The 25,575-nt window shown below is 36.0% G+C and overlaps 1 protein-coding gene and 1 long non-coding RNA gene across 4 annotated transcripts; both read left to right on the top strand.

Moving 5' to 3' along the window:
- The first annotated feature begins 274 nt into the window (after nt 1-274).
- LOC120084022 (uncharacterized) lies at nt 275-4,838 on the top strand. The gene is made up of 7 exons (XM_090316774.1): nt 275-438; nt 480-899; nt 1,143-1,475; nt 1,862-2,057; nt 3,344-3,802; nt 4,471-4,530; nt 4,611-4,838. The coding sequence occupies exons 1-7, from the start codon at nt 275-277 to the stop codon at nt 4,836-4,838; spliced, it is 1,860 nt and encodes a 619-aa protein (XP_090172900.1).
- A 1,968-nt stretch (nt 4,839-6,806) lies between these two features.
- Nucleotides 6,807-9,145, top strand: LOC150034527 (uncharacterized). 3 transcript variants are annotated; one of them, XR_016531485.1, is made up of 3 exons: nt 6,807-6,996; nt 8,053-8,225; nt 8,458-9,145. It is a non-coding gene; the product is annotated as an uncharacterized LOC150034527 (long non-coding RNA). The 3 variants fall into 3 exon arrangements; XR_016531486.1 differs by having other exon boundaries at nt 8,053-8,884; nt 8,963-9,145; XR_016531484.1 differs by having other exon boundaries at nt 8,053-9,145.
- Nucleotides 9,146-25,575: the final 16,430 nt, after the last annotated feature.

Here is a 25,575-nt window from a genome sequence, read left to right as displayed (position 1 = left end):
TTTGTTGCATGCGTATATTACTAATGTTTTTAGCAGGTTGGTATTTAGATTAGAAGGCTTGGGTGGTGGGTGCTGGCAGTAGGGCTAGTAACTACCATGATCATATCCTCTTCCAAATTAAAAGGGTAATCTGGGAGGGGGTGTGACAAGTTGGTATCAGAGCATAAGATTTTGGGAATGAGAGGGGATGTTCATGCATAAATCTAAGTCTCTTGGGAATTTGGGGAATTTTGGGAATGTGAGTCCTTAACATGTGTACATTGATTTAAGTGAAATGCCGAGGCAACGTGGCAGACTGAGTAAGCAGACAGGTGGCAGGAATACTAACCCTACCAATAGGGGCCCGGAGGTTGGAAAGAACCCACCGGGTGGCAAAAAGAAGGTGAATGATCCAGTAGGTCAAGAAATGATGTCTGAGGGAGAGTCTAGTGCCCCCAGGCAAGGGTAGATTCTCAGCTAGAAGATGTAGTTTTTGACAGGATAGTGCAAAGATTAGCAGCCAGTGTGGGCTCTGTACGAGCTAACCCAGAGAAGAAATATGGTATTGAGAGGTTTAAAGCCCTAGAGGCTGTGACATTTAAAGGTACAACAAATTCGGCTGAAGCTGAGTTATGGCTCGATGTAGTTGAAAAATGTTTCAATGTTATGAGTTGTCCAGAGGACAGGAAAGTAGGATTAGCCACCTTTCTACTACAGAAAGAAGCAGAGAAATGGTGGAAAGTGATATCCACCAGACGAGCCAGTACAGATGCGATGTTATGGCCTGAGTTCAGAAAGGCCTTTGAAGATAAGTATTACCCCAGCTCGTTCCGAGATGCAAAAAGGGATGAGTTCCTCAGATTAACACAAGGAACGATGTCGGTGGCAGAATATGAGCAGAAGTTTACAGAGTTATCATAGTATACTCTGCCGATTATTGCTGAGGAGAGAGATAGATGTAGGAAATTTGAACAAGGTTTGAGGAAAGAAATTAGAACTCCGGTGACGTCTACGACTAATTGGCTAGATTTTAACCAGTTAGTAGAAACCGCAATACGAGTCGAGCTGAGTTTGGTAGATATTGAGTAGTTTCCAAGAGGCAGTGAGGCCGTAGTAGGGCCTAGAGACAGGGGATTTCGATCTCCATTTGCAACCTAGACTAGTAGAAGCCATTTCAGGGGAACCAGTTGCCAGGGAGCCAAGAAAAGGAAAACAAGACCCTCGGCCAGTGCAGTTAGCCGATCAGAGATGCCACAAGCTGGTGAGTCGGTAGCCAACATAGACAGGAGTCCGACATGCCCTAGTTATGGCAAGAGGCATTTTGGGGCATGTTATAATGGCAGAGGTGCATGTTTCCAATGCGGACAAACAGGTCATTTCAAGAGGGACTGTCCCCAGATGAACAGGGACGTTCCAACAGCACAACAGCCGACCTCCCAGACAGTTAACCAACCAAAGAGTGCTGAAAATCGGGGCGAAGGGTTGAGTGGTGCCAAGTAGAAGAATGTCGTAGGTCGACCCCAGTAGCATGGGCGAGTGTATGCCATGACACACCAGGAGGCAGCGGAGTCTCCAGATGTTATGACCGGTAATGTTATGTTATGTGGACAGTCTGTTTATGTTTTATTTGATCCTGGTGCCACACATTCATTTATATCTAGTATGTATGCACCTAGTATAGATAGGTTGGTTGAACCTATGCCTGAAGAGTTATTTATCTCTACCTCTTTGGGAGATTTGATAGTAGTAGATAGATGCTATAATCATTTTGAGGTACTGATCAATGGTCAGAATTTCTATGTTGATTTACTTCCTTTAGAATTGTTAGAGTTTGATGCTATCCTGGGGATGGATTTTCTAAGTAAGTATCATGCTTCAGTAGACTGTTACAAGATGGAGGTGGTGCTAAAAAAATCAAATGGCTAGGATGCAATGCTGACAGGAAGCAAATGATTAGTCACGAGAAATTTGATATCGACGGTGAAAGCTCGAAAGTTGTTAAGCAAGGATGTAAATCCTATCTGGCCCATGTAGTGGTGGTTCAAGGGAAAAAGCTGAACCTAGAAGATGTCCCAATGGTAAATGAGTTTCGGGATATATTCCCTGAAGAACTATCGAGATTACCACCCAACAGAGAGGTGCAAGAGTTAATTGACAAGGGATACATTCGACCTAGTGTATCGGCTTGAGGAGCTCCGGTATTGTTTGTGAGGAAGAAAGACAGTACACTTAGATTGTGTATCGACTATAAGCAGTTGAATAAGGTAACGATTAAGAAAAAATATCCGTTACCACACATTTATGATTTGTTTGATCAACTAAGAGAAGCCACGATGTTTTCAAAGATAGACTTGAGATCAGGTTATCATCAACTAAGAGTGAGGAAAGCTGACATTCCTAAAATCGCATTTAGAATAAGATATGGACATTATGAATTTTTAGTAATGCCATTTGGATTAACGAATGCCCCTGCGGTATTCATGGATCTTATGAACAGGATATTTCATCCCTACTTGGACCAGTTCGTTGTAGTATTCATTGATGATATACTGTTGTATTCTGGTAGTAGGGAAGATCATACAACCCATCTGAGGATAGTATTAAGACATTGCAAGATAGGCAGTTGTATGCTAAATTCAGTAAATGTGATTTTTGGTTAGATCGGGTGGTATTTCTTGGGCATGTTGTTTCAGCAGAGGGCATTAGTGTAGATGCCCAAAAGGCAGAAGCAATAATTAATTGGGAACAACCCACGACTGTTTCAGAGATATGCAGTTTCCTGGGTTTGGTAGGTTATTATCGGAGATCTATGGAGGGTTTCTCTAAGATAGCCTTTCCGTTAACGAACCTGACCAAGAAAGATGTGAGGTTTGAATGGTCGTTGGAGTGTGAACTTAGTTTCCAGGAGTTGAAACAGAGACTAGTATCAGCACCAGTGCTTACCTTGCCTATTCGAGGTAAGGAATTTGAGATTTATTGTGACGCATCCCGATAAGGACTAGGATGTGTGTTGATGCAGGATGGGAAGGTGATTGCATATGCCTCTTGTCAACTTAAGAAACATGAGAGCATTTATCCCACGCATGATCTGGAGTTGGCAGTAGTTGTTTTGGCTCTGAAGTTGTGGAGACATTACCTATTTGGGGAGCGCTGCAGGATATTTATAGATCACAAAAGTTTAAAATATATCTTTGATAAAAAAGAGTTGAATTTAAGGCAACGAAGATGGATTGAATTGATTAAAGATTACGACTGTTTCATCGAGTATCACCCTGGTAAGGCTAATGTTGTGGCAGATGCACTAAGTAGGAAATCTTCAGGACCCAAGGCCATTATTGGTTCAATATAAGGAATGTTATTGTAGGAGTTCAGGAATTCCAGAACCGCCTTATCAGTGGAATCGTTAGGAGGAATGATAACTACTTTTCAGATAAGGCCGACCTTAGTAGAAAACCTTAAGCGGGATCAGTTGGAATACCCTGATTTTCAGAAGATTGCTGATGATGTAAGTAAGGGCATCAGGGTTGACTTTCAATTGGGAACAGACAGTGTACTAGAAAAGGAGGGGAGAATATGTGTGCCTAACAAGCTACAGCTTAAACAAGCCATTCTAGAGGAAGCACATAGTTCCGCTTACGCCATGCATCCAGGTAGCACCAAGATGTATAGAACTTTGAAGAAATCTTACTGGTGGCCTGGGATGAAGAGAGACATAGCAGAATATGTGGACCGATGTATAGTCTGTCAACAAGTAAAACCTGAGAGAAAAAGACCAGCAGGATTACTCAATCCACTTCCAATGCCTGAGTGGAAATGGGAGCATGTGACAATGAACTTTCTATTTGGATTGCCTAAGACACCCTCAGGATTTGATGGCATTTGTTTAATAGTCGATAGACTAACCAAAACGGCCCAATAAAAGTTACTTTTACACTAGACCGTCTAGCTAAGATTTATGTGAATAGGATAATCAGTCAATATGGAGCCCCAGTGTCGATAGTGTTGGATCGGGACTTGAGGTTTACTTCAAAATTTTGGCCTAGTTTACAAAAGGCTATGGGCACTAAATTGCGTTTCAGTACGGTTTTTCATCTGCAAAAAGATGGACAGTCGGAAAGAACTATACAGACACTGGAAGATATGTTAAGAGCTTGTGTATTACAATTCAAAGGAAGTTGGGATTCGCACCTACCGTTGATTGAATTTTCCTACAACAATAGCTACCATTCTAGTATCGGAATGGCTCCCTATGAAGCATTGTATAGCCGACCTTGCAGGACCCCAGTATGCTGGAATGAAGTCGGAGAACGATAATTATTGGGTCCAGAATTAGTTCAACAAACAACAGAGAATGTGAAACTTATCAGGGATAATCTTAAGGTGGCTCGCGATAGACAGAAGAGCTACGTCGATAAGCGAAGAAGAGAACTATAATTTGAAGTCAGAGAACGGGTATTTCTCCGGCTATCCCCATGTAAAGGAATTCTTCAGTTTGGGAGAAAAGAGAAGTTAAGTCCACAATACATCGAACCATATGAAATTGTGGAACAGGTTGGTCCAGCAGCTTATAGGCTGCAGTTGTCGATGAAGCTAGCTCGTATTCATGACGTATTTCATGTGTCAATTCTAAGGAAATACGGCTTGATCCCATGCACATACTAGCAACACAACCAGTACAGCTCAAAGAAGATTTATCTTACGAGGAGGAGGCCATCGAGATCTTGGACAGGAAAGACCAGGTACTAAAAAATAAGACGATTCCTTTGGTGAAGGTGCTATGGCGCAATCATGGAATCGAGGAAGCTACCTGGGAACCTGAAGAGCAAATGAGGAAGAAATATCCTCAACTTTTCAAATGACATATCAGGTAAATTTCGAGGACGAAATTTCGTTTAAGGGGGGGAATGATTGTAAACCCCGAACTCTAGGTTTCCTAGATAAGTATGTTTAGCCAAATGAATGTCATATTATATATTTATTAAGTAGCAATTCATGTTTGTCTGCAGGAGTTATGATGGAAGGGAAGGAAAAACATACTAAATGAGGGGTGACGTAGCAGTTAATCCTTGAACTCTGGAGATAGTGGGAATTTTTTGGAAGAAGAACTTCAAAAGCATGGTTACGGTTATTGACATGAGCAAATTTTAGTAAAATCAATGCCATTCAAAAACTGAGAGAAGCTAGTTTGCGAGGTTGCCTTGCCGGAGGAAGTTTGCACAAGCAGAAGAACAAGAAGTGAAGAAAGAACAGAGGAGGCGGAATCTTTGGTTAATCAGGGCTCGAGGTGAAGATTGGAAGTTCCAGGCCAAACTAGAAGGAATTCTTGGCTGAAATTTTAAGGTAAGAAAGCTAAAATTCTAAACAAGTTTGTAGAAGGAAGTTTCTTGAAAAAAGCTCTAAATTTCAAGTTATGAATTTTTAAAGTTGTAATAGGGAAATGGTGCATAAGCAGACAACTGCTTGGGTTGAACAAACAACCAGTTCACCGTGGGAGTTATAGCGAGATGTAGGGATGAGGATCTTTCCAATCTCGCTCTAGAAGAAAATCTCACTAGGAATTGGGGTGAGTATCGTTAGGATGAAATTTTCCAGGAAAAGCCTGATCTCGCTCTAGAAGATCTCGCTAGCATCGCTCAGGGGGATCTTGCCAATAAAGTTGTCTGTGTTGATGAAAGTTCTTTCAATAAATGAATTAATTGAGGTATTTTACTAAGAATTCTAAATAGTTAATCGGGAATTATATCTTTTCAGGCCAAGAAGAGCTAAGAGAAGCATATAAACCATTAAGAGCCTGACGAGCGGTGAGTGACTAAGTAAACTTAAGGTTTCCAATACTCATGCATATATGATCAAGTAAAGCACAGTCACATTAATGATGAAATTATACTTCCTCAAGCAACAAATGGTGGGAGAATAACTTAATGCATGTTTCCGGCTTGTATGTGTGTAACACAGGCCAAGGTATTTCGTGTAACCATTAAAAAAGCTATGTTCTGATTTTGATATATGCTTCCTAGAGGAAGGCTATAGGAGAATCAGTTCTTGTATAAATACTAGGCAATGGAACTTAATTTGATGTTACAAAATATACATTTGATACCGAAGGACATTTGAGAAAGTACCTGGCCAATTTGATACCGAAGGACATTTGAGAAGGTATCTGGCAAATTTGATACCGAAGGACGTTTGAGAAGGTATCTTAGTAGCTCGATACTGAAGGACAAATTTGAGAAGGCATCTGAGCAGAAGTACCTAAGATATGATGGTACTTAGTATGGCTACGTGCACGTAGGCAGTTCTTAATGAGAGGCCAAAATATGAGTCTCTTGGTTGGTAATAAACGTTGGGAGCTGGAGCATTTGGGCTCGTTCTCAACTAGGAAATAATGATGTTTGATGATATCTAAGAATGGTGTAAAGCTACATTTACTGACAATTGCTTGAAACACTCATTAATATATTTACATGTTTATAGTAATGTAATGCATAATGTTATACGATGTTATAGTGTAAACCCGAGACTTTTCTTGGATTATTTGCTCTTGTCACATATTGTAGGATGTTGGATTTAAGTTATTGTTGTTCTATTGTTGAAGAAAAATGGCAAAGCTTTTGGTTGAGGTTGTCTTTGATAATTTTGGAATTTATTAATAAAGAAAAGAAAAGAAAGGAAATAAAGAAAAATAAAAGAAAAGGAAAGGAAAGTAAAAGGAAAAAGGAAAAAAAAAAAAGAAAAAGAAAATGAAAGGAAATGGAAACCCATTCGGCGCTTAAGGGTTTAAAGTGAGAACCCACCTCCGCCTAACTCATTTTAGCCCATTTCTCCATCATTTTCCATCATATTTTCAGAGCATTTCGAGAGAGAGAGTGAAGGAAGAGGAAGAAGAAGCTTGCTGCAGGATGGAGGTTGAAGAAGGGAGGAAAAAGTTCATGCAAGTGCAAACATGGAAGAATTTGGGTTTAACCTGTCTATCTCTGGTTTTTAAGTCGGTTTGAGCTACAAAAGAAGAACTAAGAGGTGAGTCTTAATTTTCTTGAAATTTAATCTATTTTTTAACTAATTTCATGAAGGAAGCTTGAGCTAAATCTGATGCTAAGTTAATGGTTTTTGAAAAGGAAAATAGAGCACAGAATTTTCGTGCAAATCAGAAGGATCTAGGGTTTTCTCATTTTTTCCGAATATTATGGGGTGTACAGGTTGAATTAAAAGCTCAATTGGGTATAGTTGGAAAGATTATTCAATTTCCTATAACTTACATGAAGAATTCGTGAGCCAAAAATGAATAGAAGTAGGTTTAATTTCAGGAGAAAAGTAGAGGGTAGCAGAGAAACACGAATCTGTATTTTCTGTGTTTGGGGGTTTTCTGGATAAATCCATTGGGAATCTCGTTTTTATTTCTTCAGGTAAGTTGTAGAGGGTTCCAAAATAAAGAGTTTTATATATAGTACATTAATTTTGGTCAAGTATTGAGGAAGTTATGAGTATTGGAAGTTAGGGTATTGAATCTGGAAAATCTGGAAAAAAAAGTGTGAAGTATGATTTTATTTCTAGAATTTAGAATTCATGAGCATGGAAAGACAAAATGATTTATAATTCTGATGCTCGGTTTTGGTTTGTTTGACAGGCTAAGAGGAAATAGGCCGAGTCTACAGACTAGAGAACTAGCTAAGACTGTTAGTGACAAAACGAATTTTGAAAATGATTTCTAAAATGTAATTTATACTTAAATGGTTTACATGCTTGAATATGAACTTATGAATGATACATGATTTCTATGAATGATTTCAAGCATAAGTTTTGAACTTAGATTTTCTAATGAGGTTTATATACGAGCACGTGATTATTGAATTCCTGAAAAGTAGTTGAAACGATATCATTTAAAGTAAAGTATGTATTAGTGAGTACTATAAAAAGATTTTCAGTTTTTCATGAGCAATCTAAGTAAGCTTGAGTTTTACGAAAGATAAAGATAAGCAGACATGTTTTAATATTTTCATGTGGTTTTCTGAGACTTTTATTGACTAAATGACTGGGATATTGAGCCCGAGGTTATATGGTACTGTGTGCACACAGGTTATATTTCATTGCTGACATTGAGTGTACTCCGTGACAATGATGCTGTCGTGAGTGCTGAGCAGGCCCCACTACGACAAAGACGATGGGAGTGTTGGGTGGGCCCCACAACATTGTAGAGCTAGTAAACGTTGGTTTTACTGGGCGTGACCTACACAATGTTGATTTGTCATGTTAGTTAAAATGTTTTATATACTTGATATGCCTTGCTAGATTTTAATGATGTACTTGCGGAATATTTGAGAAAGCTTTTAGCATTACACGTTTATGTTTAATGCTTTGATTGAACAGATTTATACGTTTAAAGGTTTATCACGTTTTCTGATTTGCGGATTTACAGTTTTAAATTTAGTCACTCACTGGGCTTCGTAGCTCACTCTTTCAAAATGTTTTCCCACTTTTCAGGTAGAGATCGAGCAACCGGTGCTTGATAATTGCCAAAGTTTGTTTTTTGCTAAAAGCTTCCAGATCAAGCACCATACGTGGGTGGAGTTGTACATTGTGTCTGTTTGTATTGTAAATGTCTTTATAAGAACTTGATAGGTTATGGTTGTGTAAGCACTAGATGTCGTGGTTGTGTAAACCCCAGTTGGATATGTATTTTGTTGTGATATCTCTATCAGGTTATTTTCCAAACCGAGTTATGTCAGAACTGCACTTCATGTGTGTCTAAAGGTTTTCAGGGGTTCCGCTGTGTTGTGTTACATGTAAAGTATTTCATATCTAAGATTAGTATGTTTATCAGGTTCAACGATTCAACAGGATCAACAGGTATCGTTAGAGGAGGACGATGTTTGTTTGCTTCACTTCATCTCTCTGACTAAGCTAGCAGGTAGTTTGGGAGGGGGTGTGACATATAGTCACTCACTGGGCTTTAAGCTCACGGAACCTCTGTGTTTTCCATTCTCAGGTAGCGGTCAGTTTCCTCAAGGTTGATTCCTGCTGCTGCTTGCCATTGAAAGACTCGACTTATTAAGAAGACTTAAGTTGATGACCTGTTTATGTACACATGTTTCGAGAGGGACTAGGGCTTCTTTAGGAACATTTCGGCCATCTGTGAATATTTTTCTATAAAAGTAATGTCTTGACTGTATGCATGTATTTATGTAATCTTTGTAGAACCTTAAGGGTGGTTTGTTGTATGCGTATATTACTAATGTTTTCAGCAGTTTGGTATTTAGATTAGAAGGCTTGGGTGGTGGGTGCTGGCAGTAGGGCTAGTAACTACCACGGTCATATCCTCTTCCAGATTAAAAGGGTAATCTGGGAGGGTGTGTGACACCACGACAATAGACTATTTTATACATAGACATTTTGCCCGATTTTAGGTCATTGAACCTGGGCTTTCAGTCCCCAATCCGATTTCTCCTCCCCCCTTCTCTTTTCCTCCATTTTTCATAGTTCTTAGGTATTGTTTATAATTGTAAAGCTCATCATGGACTGGATTTGTGCCTAAGGTGAGTATGCTACTTAGGGCTAGGTGAAACCTATTATTTGATTTTGAGAATTAATGCTTAATTTCTAGTTTCTCATTGAATTTATGTGGTTTTAGATGTGTTTTAACTTCTATGCTGAGAATATGCTTTTGATTTGGCCAATCTCTATGTGCTTTTCCTAAGCTAGAGTTTAATGCATGTTGTGCTCTATATGAATGCGTTAATCACCAAGTAGCAAAGTCCAAGGTATTGGGTATATTTCAACTTCTATATATAGCGAAGGGGTTAGTGCATAATATGTTTGTATCGATGTGTTGATTGCAAGTGCAAATCCTAAGCATGTTTGTGTGTGAATTTTAGGTTGTTTAGAATAACTCTTTACAACATTGCGTGATTAGGATACTTCAAGTACACAATCAATTAGTAACTTAAAGCTACTTGGTTTATTAATTGACTTAGCGAAATCTCCTAGGTTTAATGAATGTTTATTTTTTATGGATGCTATGAACCCAATCTATCAAGCATCTAGTTTAATTAGGCAATTAATTAATGCATTGAGACACTTGTCTCGACATTTGGGACAAGTAGGCTACACACACTAATTCATGAGAACTTATTGATAGAAAATCCAATGATCGAATCAAACGATTGGGTGGATCCTATTCTCTAAGCTACTCTCGTTTTTATTTCCTTGCACTTTACTTTTCCGCATTTTACATTCTGCACTTTACTTTCCTTACTTTTAATTCTCAAATAGCTTCAAAAGCCCCCCAACACCACTTTAGCTAGAAATACTAATTAGCTTGAAGTTATATTCGAACTTCCCTGCGGATTGAGTCGTCTTGCCACTATTACTAAGCCTTGTGGTAGTAGTAGTCAAGATCTATATTTATAAATTTATTTTATTATTAGGGTTTTACAGGCGACAAAAATTCTCTTCTATTAGGAGGCTAGTTCATAAATTCCACAAGGGGGAAATGGGGAGGAAGGAGAATGGGTATTATTATTATTATTATTATTATTATTATTATTAGGGGTATTATTACTACTACTACTACTACTAGAATAAAGTAACCAACCTTATTCATATACTATAAATCATTTTGACTATTTACTCGAACCTGATCCACTTGTATGTCTCCACATAAAGTTCAAGTATTCATGTAATAGTCAAGGGACTTTGGTTTATTGGATTTCTAAAAAAAACAATATATTCAATAACAACTTTATTGAATTTTCAGGATAAGTTCTATTGTTTAGAAACCACGAGTTTTAAGATATAAAACCCAACAAACTCTCACTTGGACTAAAACTACAGTAGTAACTTATATAAGATTGAGTTTCTAAGTTTTATAGAGAAATACAATAAACTAGGGCATCCCATACTCATGGTTTACCATTCGATATCTCATACCCGATATTTCTCCCACGTACCCTAGGTTATTAACATGGTATTTCTAGTCTTACTAGATGATTCTCAAACACTTTAACCGAGAGAATCATTGTAAACCTATTAGCGTACAATAGGCTTATGATCAAACTATATGGGGAATACAAATAACTCTCAATAATGGTAAGAAAGCACACTTTCCTCCCACTACATTGAGATACTCTCAACTTTTTGATTAAGATGTATTTGACCTGCTTTAACAACTCTTGTTAATAGTCAGATCTAGAAATTTTTAAATTTATTATACTTCGATATTAGCCATTAAATATCTGAATATTTGCAAATGGCTTTTAATAATTTGATTCTTTACAGAAGTTGCTATGAGATAGAATAAACATATTTCTGAAAATGAACATTTCATTCAAAACAAAATATGTACAATATGTTCATTACAAGATTTCAAAAGCAAGTAATTACATCTTCATCAGCAAACAGTCTCCAGGAACTAAGTAGCCTGTTTACCTTTCTCTGCTCTCTTCTCTGCAACATATTTAGGGCAATTTCTCTTCCAGTGCCCTTGTTCGTTGCAGTGGAAACATTTCCCTTTTTCTACAGCGGTTTTTTTGCTCTTCTTGCCAGCAGCTTCTTCTTTCCTTTCCCTTTGTCTTTCTTCGCTGGAATAATCTTACTCTGCGAAGAGGAGGCAACATCAGGCTTAGAGGACGTTTCTCTTTTCTCAGCAGAAACAATAGTTACTTCTGGTTCCAGACCCTTAGTTCTCAACATGATCTAGAAAGCCTATAGCTCATTCAATAGAGTAGTCAAGTTGTATTCAATTTTATTTATCAAAGCATTGGTCAAAATTACAGAAAACTCATTGGAAGAGATTCTAGAATAAAACCAACTTGGCTACTCTCATCCATCATAGCACCATTTACTTTAGCCACATTAAAGTGGACCATCATGTCCAAGACATGTTCACGAACATTGGTCCCCTCTTTCATGCGACTATTGTAAACCTATTTGATAGTATCATGCCTCAGGGTGAAGGACGGTTGTCCAAACATCCCTATCAGAGATTCCATAATCTCTTTGGCAGTACTTATATCCTCATGTTTTTTTTTTGCCAAAACGTCAAACAGGCTGGCAAGAATATAAGCACAGGCTTTATCATTCGCTCTAATCCATCTATCAAACGCTTTCTAGATAGTTCGGTTGGAATTAGAGCTAAGAATGGGAGGAAATTCCTCCGTTAAGACAAATCTCAAATCGTCTATCATAAGTATTGTGTTCAAATTCGATTTCCAAGTGACATAGTTATCCCCGATCAGTTTTTCCAAAGCCAACAATTGTATAATTGAACTCATCATTCTGAAATTATAAACAAATTGTATAAGCGAGTTTCTTTTAAATCCAATCAAGTTTTATCAAAGTGATAATGTACCCATAATCATTATATTTGCAACGATACTTAAGTGATTTAGAACAAATGCTACCACGGGGCAGTCAATAATTCCTCCACAAAAGTAAGATAGTTCTTGACCAAATACTATCTCCAGAATAACTCATATTCCGATAGTCATTTAGTTATTGTTTTCGGTCAAGATCATTACTAACACTTAGTAAGTCTTCTAGGTGTAGACCCGCCATTTTCAGATCTTACAGAACGGTATGAGTATGCCTCCGAAATAGAAGACAATTGCCAAGATGAAACTATAAGACCCTATTCATTTCACTAAAGCCTGGATTGTTCTGAACCTATGTTACAACCATCCATAAGGATCATCGCGGTTAACGACTAGCTAGTTCCGTATAAAAACGACAACAGGCGTAACATAGAAATCTCACGGTTCAAACTAATAGAGGAGACTGTAGGACAATGTTGACACATTTCCTTCACCCACTTACCATGAACGACTTCCCCTATTCACCTTGTTATTGACCCATGCAAACACTTTTTATATGGAGCAGTCGAGGTAAAATTGACAAGAAGCCAAGCATGGATCTCACGGTGTGAACTCTTGAGGACGTGAGAGCTAATAACTTTTATTTTCCCACTGAAGTGTTCTAAATGTTTGGGTAAATCTATACTTAGGTTCTTTTTGGCTAATAAAAAAAACCTTAAGTCTAGATGGTTTATCCAAGTATAACACTTATAAATGGATTTTAAACCTACATGTCTAGGTGATAAATCGTTTTTATTACCGTACACCACTCATGAATGCTCATAAAACCGGTTACCAATGCTCAATTATTCGGCCATAATCCCCAGGGAGGAGGTGTTCGTAGACCGTCAACTTAAGTACCCCCAGCCTTCGACAGGATTATATACCAATTTAGCTTGTAACCCTAGTTTTACAAGTTTAATGACCTATTTTAACTATTAAAACATGTGGTTAACCTAAGTGAGCATGCAGTTGTTCTTTGTTATGGATTTTAAACGTCTAACCCAATTTTATAACAGCTTACAAAATTTTGGACATGCTAAACATCCACAACAAACAACAAAGGCATTCAATATCTAATATAATTATTATATTAAATAAAAGAAACCCTAAAATGCATACTATATATTATAACATTTTATAACATACTTTCAATACATGTATCATGCTTCTTACAGTGGGATTTTTAATCTACATGGCATACTGTATGCACATACAAGATTTATTTAATTATAACATACATCACATGCATAAATAATTAAACACTAACTGATATGGCTTTAGTTTTGGCAAAAACAAGCAAACAAAACCTAATTATTATAAAACAGCTTCTGAACTGCTTCTGGACCGCTCGAACCGCTCCAAAACGAACTCAAGTGGCTTGAATCGGACCCGAACCGTTTGAACCAGACCAGCCAAGTCTGAACCAGACCAACCAAAAACCATTCGAGGCTGAACCGAACCGGACTACAAGAGAATCGGTCGAACCGGCAACTCTTGCTCATGTTCAACATCTTGCTAAGTCTCATCGTTTAGCAATGATGACCATGGTCATGCGTTTTGATTGATCATTTAGTATTTGCTTGATCGTTTAGCAATTATCACATAGCTCCTGATCAAACTACACGATTGTGTAGTGTTTGCCTTCTATCGCATAGTGTAATCGTCTAGTGCCGGAAGAAGCTACACGATCACTTAGTGTCTAACACTATCGCGCAGCTCCATCGTTTAGCATGGACAATTTACTATACGATCGCTTAGCACCATCGTCTAACGCCTGAAGTTGATCGTTTAGTGCGTGCACGAGGTATCGTATAGCAATCGACGCATCGCCCAGTTTCCATATATAGGTAAGCGATTGCGTAATCATATCGCTTAGCATGTCGACGCATCGCTTAGCTTCCGATCAAAGGTAAACGATCGTGGTAAGTGATCGCTCAGCGCTATCGTATAGCTCTTTACCGCATCACTTTGCTCCCACCCGAAGCTATGCGATTGTCTAGTGCCATCGTATAGCAATACAATGCATTGTTGAGCTCTAGCACACAACACCTCAACGATCAACGCCCGAAGCTACACGATCGCTTAGCTTTTCTTCACATCGTCTAACGCATGAGGCTAAATGATCTTTTAGCTACTGAAGCTCAACGATCATATGAACAAAGGCTGAAAATCTGGAATCTGCAACTCGACCTCTTCGATTGTTTCTTCTATTTATAGCTTAATTTCAACACTAATGACTCTAAATAAATTACAGACTCTTAGGAACACATATAAGCTCATCAAGAAAGAGTCAATTAGAAATTTAATTGAGAAATCAAAGAGAAATTAAAAGCCAAAACTCAAAGAACCATATCAATATAGCAGTTTCATATTTCTCATATAAAACACCCACCAAACCAAAATTATACCGAATTGAATACTTATAAGATTCTCTGATACCAGCTGTTGGAAGATACCAATGCGCAGTGGAAGTTATCAGGATCCATAAGCACTCTAATTCATTAATTTTGGCAGAAAATAAAATATGCTTCAACAGAAATAGATGGGTTTCATGACATACCTTTGCAAATCTCCTCTTGTTGTAGACCACCCCAAGATCTTCCCTACTATCTTCTTGGTGGTCTAGATTGAGTAGTGGGACTCAAAATAAGCCTAAATTAAGGGAATTTGGAGAAGCTCACAGCATCAACCTAGCAGAAGAACAATTTCTTCTCTCACGAATTTTTCAGAAAAATTGTTCAGTTGTATTACCTTCAAAACACCCCAGTTTCTTTAATATATTGCAGATATTCATGCAAAGAGATTTGCAACATGAGATGCAGCACATACTTGGAGTTAATTAAGACTTAAAGTGGATTGTTTGTGAGCTACTACATGAAGACAATGGAAAACTCCATTTTCCAACTTTGTGATTTTTCCCTTCTTTTTCAATTTTATCAAAATTTATTTTACAAATCAATTTTATTTAACAAAATTGAAAATATTATTAATTTTACAAAAATAATTTCATAAATTAATTTTCTTAATACATTTAATAAATAAATAATTATTTAATTAATTTTAATTAATTTAATATCAAATATTAAATTAATTTTACACAATACTATCTTCAAATATTAAATCATATCTAAATATTATTTCTCCAATTTCATTTAATTCTAATTTGAACACTTTAAATTAACTTATCACCCTAACTTAGAGCTAATTCATTTACGAGCTAGTAGGGGGACCTCGTGGACCTACATATCATTGGCTCCAACGATCTGATATTAATCGGCCAAACTCATTAAACCGATCTAACCCCCATTCGTTAACTAATGGGTGATTCCACTAAAGCCCATAGCTGAACTCCTCCACTGTAGATGTATTATGTCCACTCGATATAATCCTGATTAGTAAGTTAACGCTTCACATGTTGCTCGTAATAACATTGGGTCGAATCTTTATTTTACCCACGAAATTACCTCTTGTTCTTTAAGTCCCACGGATCCCCTAATGAACAATTTATTTCTGATCCAATCAATAAATCGGATCCCTCTCAAGCCAATGAGAGGGTGAGGCCTCTTGTTCAAGACCCAAAATCAGCATTGAAGGGAACAACCTCTCTACTAACCCTAATCGGGTAGGAGTGAATTCCATCTTGCACCCTATGTCCCCATCTATTCATCTGATCTTATTCCCAAAATGGTAAGCTTATTGAGAAGAGGCAGTTGGTCTACTCTCACCGTGTGCAATTCAAAGGAGAATCCCGAACAAACAGGAGTTCATAGTTAGCTTAGGATTAAGGTCAAGTTAGATAGGTCATCGCTTTGAAATAGTCGATCTTAAACAGTAAACAACGTTATAAAGTAAGGGTGACTGGTTTCGTGGTCTGATCTTGCACAAAACTCATTTTCACAGGACACCCCCACTTCCCATGTCCCAACATGAACGAATTAGGATCACTTCATTTGTAGCACTTACAACTCTTTGTAACAATTACAGAGTAGGCCACATCCAATAGTGTTACCAGAATAAGGTACCCAACCTTATTCATATACTATAGATCATTTTGACTATTTACTCGAACCTGATCCACTTGTATGTCTCCATATAAAGTTCAAGTACTCAAGTAATAGTCAAGGGACCTTTGGTTTATTGGATTTCTTAAAAAAAAAAAACAATATATTCAATAACAACTTTATTGAATTTTCATAATAAGTTCTATTGTTTACAAACCACGAGTTTTAAGACATAAAACCCAACATGAAGAAGCTACAAGTTCATGCTTGACACTTTTCCAAGATATAGCTCCTCCATTAACCACATATAAATATCCAAATGTGCATTGCATGCTATCTTGACATCCAACAAAATTAGAATCATAATACCCAATGATCTCAAGACTACTTAATCTCTGATAAGTAAGCATATAGTCCTTTGTTCTTTGAACCATTGTCTACTTCATATAAATTGTCTCTTCAATGTCACCATTAAGAACCATTGTCTTTACATCTATCTGATGTAGCTATAAATCAAAGTGAGTTATAAGTTCCATTATAATTCTAAAAGAGTCTTTTGACGATACTAGAGAGACAAACTCTTTGTAATCTATGCATTCCTTTTGGGGGAAGCCTTTGGCGATAAGACATACATTATATCTTTCAATATTGTCTTTATAATCCTTCTTGGATTTATATATCCATTGACAACCAATAGGTTTCTGATCAATAGGCAATTCTACTAAATCTCAAACATCATTGTCTTTCATTGACTTCATCTTATCATGCATACCTGCAGTCCACTTTTCATAATTAGAACTATGCATTGCTTGTTTAAGATTAATAGAATCATCTTCAATCAAACCAATGCCTTTTCATATTCTTGAAGAAAAATCACATAATCATTTGAGATTTCACTTCCTCTTTCTCTAGCGGATCTCCTCAATGACACCTCTGAAATCTCTTGAATAGGTTGAGTTTTAACTTTTGGAAATAATATTACCATGTTATCTTGAAGAGGAACATTATCAGGTACAAAGTTATGATTCTGATCAATATGTTCTTGATATATAGACATTATAATGGATGGTACAATAGCCTATCCATCACTCATAGTATTAGGGGACCTCTTCAAAATCAACATTCCCAAACTTATCATGTCTCACAAACTCAACATCCTAAAGAAATCTTGCAGCTCCTGTTTTAAAAAATGATGGTGAGGTAGGATTATAAAACTTAAAACCTTGGGAACATATCCAACAAAGTAGCAACATAATGTCTTGAATCTAATCTTTTCTCATGAGCCCTATAAGGCTTAGCCTCGATTGGGCAATGCCAAACATGAAGATGCTTTATACTGTGTTTCTTCCCAATCTACAATCCATATGAGGTTTTAGTTCTAGCTTTTCTAAGTACTCGATTGAGTGTGTATACATCAATCTTTAGCATGTCTCCCCAAAGAGATTTAGGAAAAGAAGAATGACTTATCATACTTCTAACCATATCCTGAAATGTTCTATTACGTCTTTGTGCCACACCATTCATACTTGGTCATCGTGGCATAGTATATTGTGGGACAACTCCACATTCTTTAAGGAAAAGAGCAAATGATCCTACATATTATTCTCTTGAGCCATCATATCTACCATAATATTCACCTCCATGATTAGATTTGATCGTTTTTATAGTTTTGTTAAGTTGAAGCTAATCTTCAGATTTAGAAAACATTAACATGTCTAGTACTTGAGATTTCTCATGAATTAAGTACAAATAGCAATATCTGGAAAACTCATCAATGAACGTGATAAAAAAAATATTGTCCATTCCAAGCAGCTATAGGGAACGAACCACAAATATCAATATGTATCTGATCGACCAAATTTGTATGTGGGATAAAAACAGAATATAGATGAGAATTGTTTAATACAAGCACACACTATCATTCAAGTAATAAATGAATGAATTTAGCTCATGATAAGAGATAACCGAATGAATTTCGTTAAATAAAAAATCATAACTACAAGATGATACTCACCACAAGAAAAAATAAAGGAAAATATAGAAGTGTAGAAAAATAAACTAAGAAATCTGGAAATACAACTTGATGGTGCCTTGAGGCAAATTCTTGCTCTCCTAGTCTTTTCATTTTCAAGGATGAGTCCTCGCTTACCACACGTTTTCAATGGATAAGAATAATCTAGAGTGCTCAAGCTTCAAAGGAACTTTCAGTCTTGAAGTTGCTGACTATGATCCTGAGAGATTGTCCTAGGATGGCTAAGTTTATGGAGAAATTGTGAGTGAAGTGTAGATGGATCGTGGATGGAGAGTTGTGTTTTGAAATTGGTGGCCTCCCTTCCTTTTATGGTCTTCAAATTGGTTAAGGAAGGCCAAGATTCATGTTCTGAGGGTTCACAAATTGATTTCGGGGCTGAATAACCGGTTGGAACGAGAAAATCACAACTGCTAGCAGCTGGGTAAAAATCTAAAAAAATAAGGCTCCATGATGCGGTCATAGTGAAATCTGGCAGTGTGGTCACATTGAACAGATTTCTTAAAATTAGTCAAAATTGTATGCAAAATCTCACAAAATTTGCTAAAACCAGTAAATATCAACTTTTATGAAAAACAGGGCCATCGTAAGGTCATCTTATCAATTTAAGACTAATTGTGGGATAGAACACATTCAAAAGTCCATTATTCTTAAGTAAAAATATGAACATATAAGCATAAAACATGTATTTCATGGCATGTATCAGTATCAGTTCTAAGACTTCTGTAGCTCAATTTGCACTTAATTTTGTTTTGTTCATTTTTTCACTCTTGATACACTTTATAAAGATTTGCAAGTCAGTCATATCAAAAGAATCTAAAATTTTATTTCACACAAGACGTTCCATTCTTTGTTTAGAAATGTGTCCTAAACATTTATGCCATAATAAAGAGGAGATTTCATTTAATTTACACTTAGTACCTATAGAAACAACATGATAGATTTCATAACTAAGTGCTTTAGTATCTAACATATATAAGTTATCTACTAAAGAACCTGTACCAATTAGATGGGAATTTACATAAAGGCACACATTATTATTTTTTAATGTATAAGTGTAACCAGATTTGTTCAATCTAGTAACAAATACTAGATTGCGTGTAAAAGATGATATAACAAAAGTGTTACATAGGTCTAAAAAAACCAGTCTCAAAACATAACTTAAAGCGACCAATAGCATCAAATTTTTCCATATTACCATTTTCCACATAGATGTATCTTTCCTTTTCAAGTGGTTTTCAGCATGAGTCCTACATAGTTATACTGATATAAGTGGTAGCATCAGAATCCATCCACCAACTATGTAGAAGTACTAAAGCAAAATTAACTTCAAAACAAACAAGATAGCACACCAAGCATGATACTTTTGACAGTCCTTCAGATGTCCTAGTTTCCCACAAAAGAAACAAATATAAGCAAAATCTTGCTTCTTGAGGTTTTTCACCTTTGAAGGTACAACAAGTTATTTTTCCTTCCCTTGAAAACCTCGCAGGTTCTTGTAAAAAAACAGTGACTCAAATACCATTTCAACTAATTTAGTTTACATAACAAACTTTATCTTGTAATCGTCAGATGGTATGTGTTATAAATACCACTAATTAGAACAAAAAAAAAAGGGAGAATCATCGTACTTTCTACCTTTCTGTAAATAACAACTGTTGTAAGCAATCTTCAATTGAGAAAGAAAGATAATCTTCTCGTGGACGTAGTCTAATTAGCCAAACCACATAACTCTATGTGTTCCTTCTTCTTCTCTTTATCTTCTTCTTCAATCTTCATCTATTTATCTATAAATCAATGAAAACACGATCTTATAATCAAACCACAATATTTTCAGAGTATCGAGTTGCATCGAGTCACGAATTTCTCTCACCGAGTAACATCGATTCAATAATTTCTCTCATTGAGTTGCATCAAGTAAAGATTAATACTCATCAAGTAGGATCGAGTAAAGATTCATACTCGTAAAGTTCCATGGAGGAAAGAACAGAAACTCATCGAGTAATGAGTAGAAACTCATCGAGTAACAAGTATATACACATCGAGGATTTAACAGTGCTTATCGAATAAGAGAGAAAAACAGAGACAGCTTTATCCGAAGAAATAGAGCTTTCCTCAGCGATTTCTTCACCAACTCAGGATTGGTCTTGATTAATTGGGCTACACAAGACAGTATAACCCAACAGTTCTTTTCCTTTCTTTTTCTTAAATCCTGATAAAGAGGATGCATACTTTTAGGGTTATCATGTTGAAGTCTCTCTTCCTCTTAAACAAAATGAGCAATAAGCTCATTTAGGGTTCATTTTTCCCTTTGATTATTAGAACTCACCCTAAACTAACTATATTGTGCAGGAAGAGAGTTCAAAATTAAATGCATAAGGAAGTCTTCAGAGACATCCAACCTAAGGGCCTCTACTTTTGATGCAACATCAACCATTCGTAATATGTATTCCTTGATATTTCCTCTACCATTATATCACATAGTAACAAGACGATCCAACAGACTACTAGTTTTGGCTTTGTCACTCCTGAGATATCGTTCCTCTAACTCTTGATGAAAGGTTTGAGCATCAACATTTTCTTGAACAGAAGCTCCAAAAGCCTCTGGAGTTGAGTGTTTTATCATTGTCAAACACATGTGATTAGACTTTTTCGATTTTTCCACCTTAGCCTCATTGGGCTAATGAGAGGTAGAAATTGGCTTGTCTTGTCAAAGTGCAAGATCGAGATCCATACATCCCAAAATGATATTGACACGCTCTTTCCAAGACTTGTAATTTGCACCTGAACATGGAAATTTGACCCAAATTGTTAGGAATATGAATTCTAGTAGCTGGCAACTGAATCATTGAATGAATTACAGTACTTTGTGAGGACAATCAAGATACTTAACACAACATTAACAACCTTCCTTTGGGTCAACTATTAACAATCAAGTAATAATCTTTAAGGTAATGATCAAATATAAACAACTAGTCCTATCAGTTATGAGTCTTCCTTTGGGCCGACTAATAATCACATGGTATAACTTGACATTATTTATACTTATCACCATAAGAAAATATGTTATTTGGCCAAGTTGACAATCACCCTTGGGTATTATTAGAATGCATATATAAGATACTTACTAACATCCACTAATTTTAATATTATCAATTATTTGGATAACAGAGGCTACTTTGGTAACATGTTTCTTATATTGATTTAATAAAATTATTGAATAATTATGCAAAATTTCATGCTTATTTATTGTTGATTATAACCAAATGATAATATCAAATTTATTTTCAATAATCAACAATCATGATTAAATGGATAATTAAATAATAATGGAAAAATTATGTCCTCTATATATGACGTAATGTCCAAACAAAACTTAAATTGGACAATTTAAATGATCCAAAAGTATAAATGTAAAAAAAGAGAACATTTAGTCATATAGTACTAATTAAAACTTTCCTTTAGAAAAATAGAAAATCATAAAAGTATTTTGAATTATAGCCAAAGGCAGTCGCACGTGAGTTTCTTTTTTTGAAAATTAAAAAATGTCCTCACTAGTTATTTTAATTCCACTATAAGTAATCGTGCAACTGTCTTAATTACTGTAATTAATTTCTCCAATTTGCTGAAATGGGGTTCTATTAATTTTCTTTGAGATTTTCTTCATAAACTAAGTTTATTTTTTCATGCAATTGACATAAATTTCGTGATTTAATTCAAAATTGTATCTCAACGATATTTATTTTAAAATTTTATTTTGAATTTTTCAAATCATTTCCTAACTAATTTTTTATACAATATTATATTCTTTTAATGCTAACTAAATCATCTATTTTGAAAATTGTTTTTATTGTTATCGTTATGGATGATTTTTATCTATTGCAAATACTTATAAGCTTTGTTGTTTTATTACAGTTTATTTTTCTATATCTTGTTAGTTTTGTTATGTTCTTTATACATATACAATTTTAGCTACAATGTATTTATCATTTAATCAACATTTTCACATCCCTTTATTACAACATAATCCTATATAACTTTGTGTAAAATGTTGTTTTTTACAATTTGGTTTGTCATGCTTGTTGGTTTCTATCTAAGACTTCTTTTTTTTTTTTTTTGAAAATGGTTTCTATCTAAGTTACGGGTTAAAAAATAACATTGTATTTGTATTTTGTTCTCTATTATTGGTTTTAAAATATAGCGTTCGTTGTGAACATTTATTGATGGTTTTTTTACCTGTTGCAAGTATTTATAAGTTTTATCGTTTTATTACACTTCAATTTTTCAATATATTGTTAGATTTGTTCTATTCTTTATATATTCTTTATTTTCAATAGAGTTACTTAAACATACTGATAGTATTTGGAGAAGATAACATATCTAAATCATGTCAATTCCATGGAAAACATGCTTTGCTTAACATGAGAAACAGTTTCACAAATATGTTGCTTGGCAATCCATTTAAACACTTAGCATGGGAAATATCTTCAAGAAATCATAGTTTCTAAATCATTAAAATAGTAAGTCATCACATAGTCACTCACAGTTTGTTGGCCTCTTAACGGGTTATACGCCTCTCCTAGCTCTTCTTGCTTGAAAGGACTTAATTCCCGGTTAAACTACTCAGAATTCTTAGCAAAATACTTCAATAGTTCATTTACTAAAGGAACTTCCATCAATAAAGACAGCTTTACTAGCGAGATCCTCCTCATGAGCGAGATAAGCGAGATCCTTATGAGCAAGATCAGCGAGATCTTCATGAGCGAGATCAACGAGATCCTCATGAGCGAGATCAAGCTTTTCCTGGAAAACTGTCATCCTAGCTATACTAACCTTACCAGCGAGATTCAGTCCAATTTCTAGTGAGATTCCCTTCTAGAGTAAGATTATCATCACAAAATTAGCGATATTCCTTCATTAGCGAGATTCTCTTTCTCCATATGAGCTGTTTGCTTGTTCTTCCCAAACAGTTGTCTGTTTATGCACAACTTTTCTATTACAACTTTAAAAATTCATAACTCAAAATCCAGCCCTCTTTTGAAGAAACTTTCTTCTACAAACATGTTTAGAATTGAGTTAGCAACATTATCTTAAAATTTTAGCTCAAAATTTCTTGTCTGGAGAAAAGTTTATCATTGGCCCCAATTCAAGCAGCTGTCTGCTTGTTCAACAATTTCCAGTTCAAACTTCAAAATTATATAACTCGATTTCCAGGCCTCATCTTAAAAAAAAATTCATTCTAGAAGGTTGTTTATAACTGAGTTAACAATATTTACTTAAATTTTTAGCTCAAAACACTTCGTAATTCGTCTTGGAGCTTCAATTCTTCACTGATGGCCTAGATTCACCCAAGAAATAAACCCTTCGTCTTATTTTGCCCTCCGGCCTTATTCCGGCGAGTTTTCCTTCCAGCAGCCCAGCCACAAAAAATAAACACACAGGGCTTTCGAATGCCACTGGAATTACACAAATAGCCTAAGTAGTTTGTCCAAACCGACCCAATGAACTCGACCTTCTTGCTTATATTACCGCCCAAAATCCATCAGAAACCTCCTTGTGCCACCTGGCCCACTATTGGTGATGAAAGGCTAGGATTTAGCAAATTTCCTTTTGCTAACTTCACTCACTCACAATATTACTTCAGCACCATACCTCATTAGATGGCATGGTCTCATTCATATTCTTATTATGCATTCCATCATCAAACATGCCGTTCCTTAGCCTAGCCGAGTTTTGTCCTACTTTTACACTTAGTTACCCAAGAGCCTATTTCTTCTTGCTTACATCTTCTACCCTTCCTAAGACATGGCTTCATTTAACTCATTAGAAAACATCACATTACTTACTCTTACTTGAAGTAATTAGGGTTCGGGTTTTACAAATTCTTCCCCCCAAAAGAAATTTCATCCTCGAATTTTGCTCAAACCTACTTATAACTTAGACTTTGACAACATCCTTTGGTTGTAAATTTACAACCTTCCTCCTTTCTTTGTACTATAAAATTTCCCAACTACAACTTACCATATTGTATACATAAGGTTTTCTTAACTGTACTAGTTCCTAGCTCAGTTACAATTCAAACTTCGAACTATTACCTGGAACATCAGCAGATCTGGACCTTTTTCTTTTTATCTTCTGCTGACTATTTTGTTCCTTACTTTTATACTCAACATACCCTTGATACATTTCGAGCTCATTGTTGCTCATCTTTTCCCTCCTCTTAGGATTAATCTGACTAGGACTTCCTCTAGATTACACCTTTTTCTCTGAATTCACTACAATAGACTTCACGTTTGCCACTAACCTCTGAGCAACCTTCTATATACTCTATTTCTAGTGAAAAGTCTATGTTTACCTGTGTGACTCCCGACTTCCACTCAGGTACTATTAGTGGATTGAGTAATTCTGTCAGCCTCTGCCCTTCAGGTTTCACTTATTGACAAAACAAACATCACATAACACTTTTCTTATTTTGCTAGACCGTGCCTTAGTCTATTAATCTAGAGTGGCCATTTTGCTCACTCCTTATCATTCTTTACTGCATTACTACTTAACTGGGAAGGAACTCCTCTTGCTCTCTTTCTACAATCATAACTTTCATTCCTAGTTGAGAGAGAATCTTTACTCAATCTCTCAACATCAATTCATGGCTAGAATGGAGTGTTTCGACACTATCAATCACAACTTTTCCCTTAATTGTACAATTCTAGTTCAAGTACCATCGTACCTTAGGTACTACTGCTCAGATACCTTCTCCATGTACCTCAGTATCGAGCTGCTCGGATACCTTCTCCATGTACTTCAGTATCGAGCTATTCAATTTCTAAGACTGAGCTTCAGTACCTTCTCCGTGTACTTCAGTACTGAGCCACTCATACTCGACTTGCATATTCTTATTTCTTAATGACTTAGTTGCCCAAAACATTCTTACTAATGCATCCTCATGGACATTGTAAAACATAGCATAAATACAACATTAATATGAGGTACGTTGCTTGGTAACTATTTGAGAACAATTGTTATAAATAGCTTTCAGTAAACATACATTGCTAAATATTCATAAGCTTTAGAAATTTACTTAAAATATTTAAAGCATCTAGAGTCATTCCCTTCTACTGCTAGAACCATATGACCAAGAAATACAACCTGGTCTCACCAGAAATCACATTTGCTGAACGTGGCATACAACTGCTTCTTTCACAGTGTCTGCAAAACTATC

This window comes from Benincasa hispida, chromosome 8, assembly GCF_027475165.1.
Source record: "Benincasa hispida cultivar pf3 chromosome 8, pf3_genome.v1.1, whole genome shotgun sequence".
NCBI classification, from domain to species: domain Eukaryota; kingdom Viridiplantae; phylum Streptophyta; class Magnoliopsida; order Cucurbitales; family Cucurbitaceae; genus Benincasa; species Benincasa hispida.
Note: the sequence above shows the minus strand (reverse complement) of the source record. Positions and strands in the feature narration are given on the sequence as shown.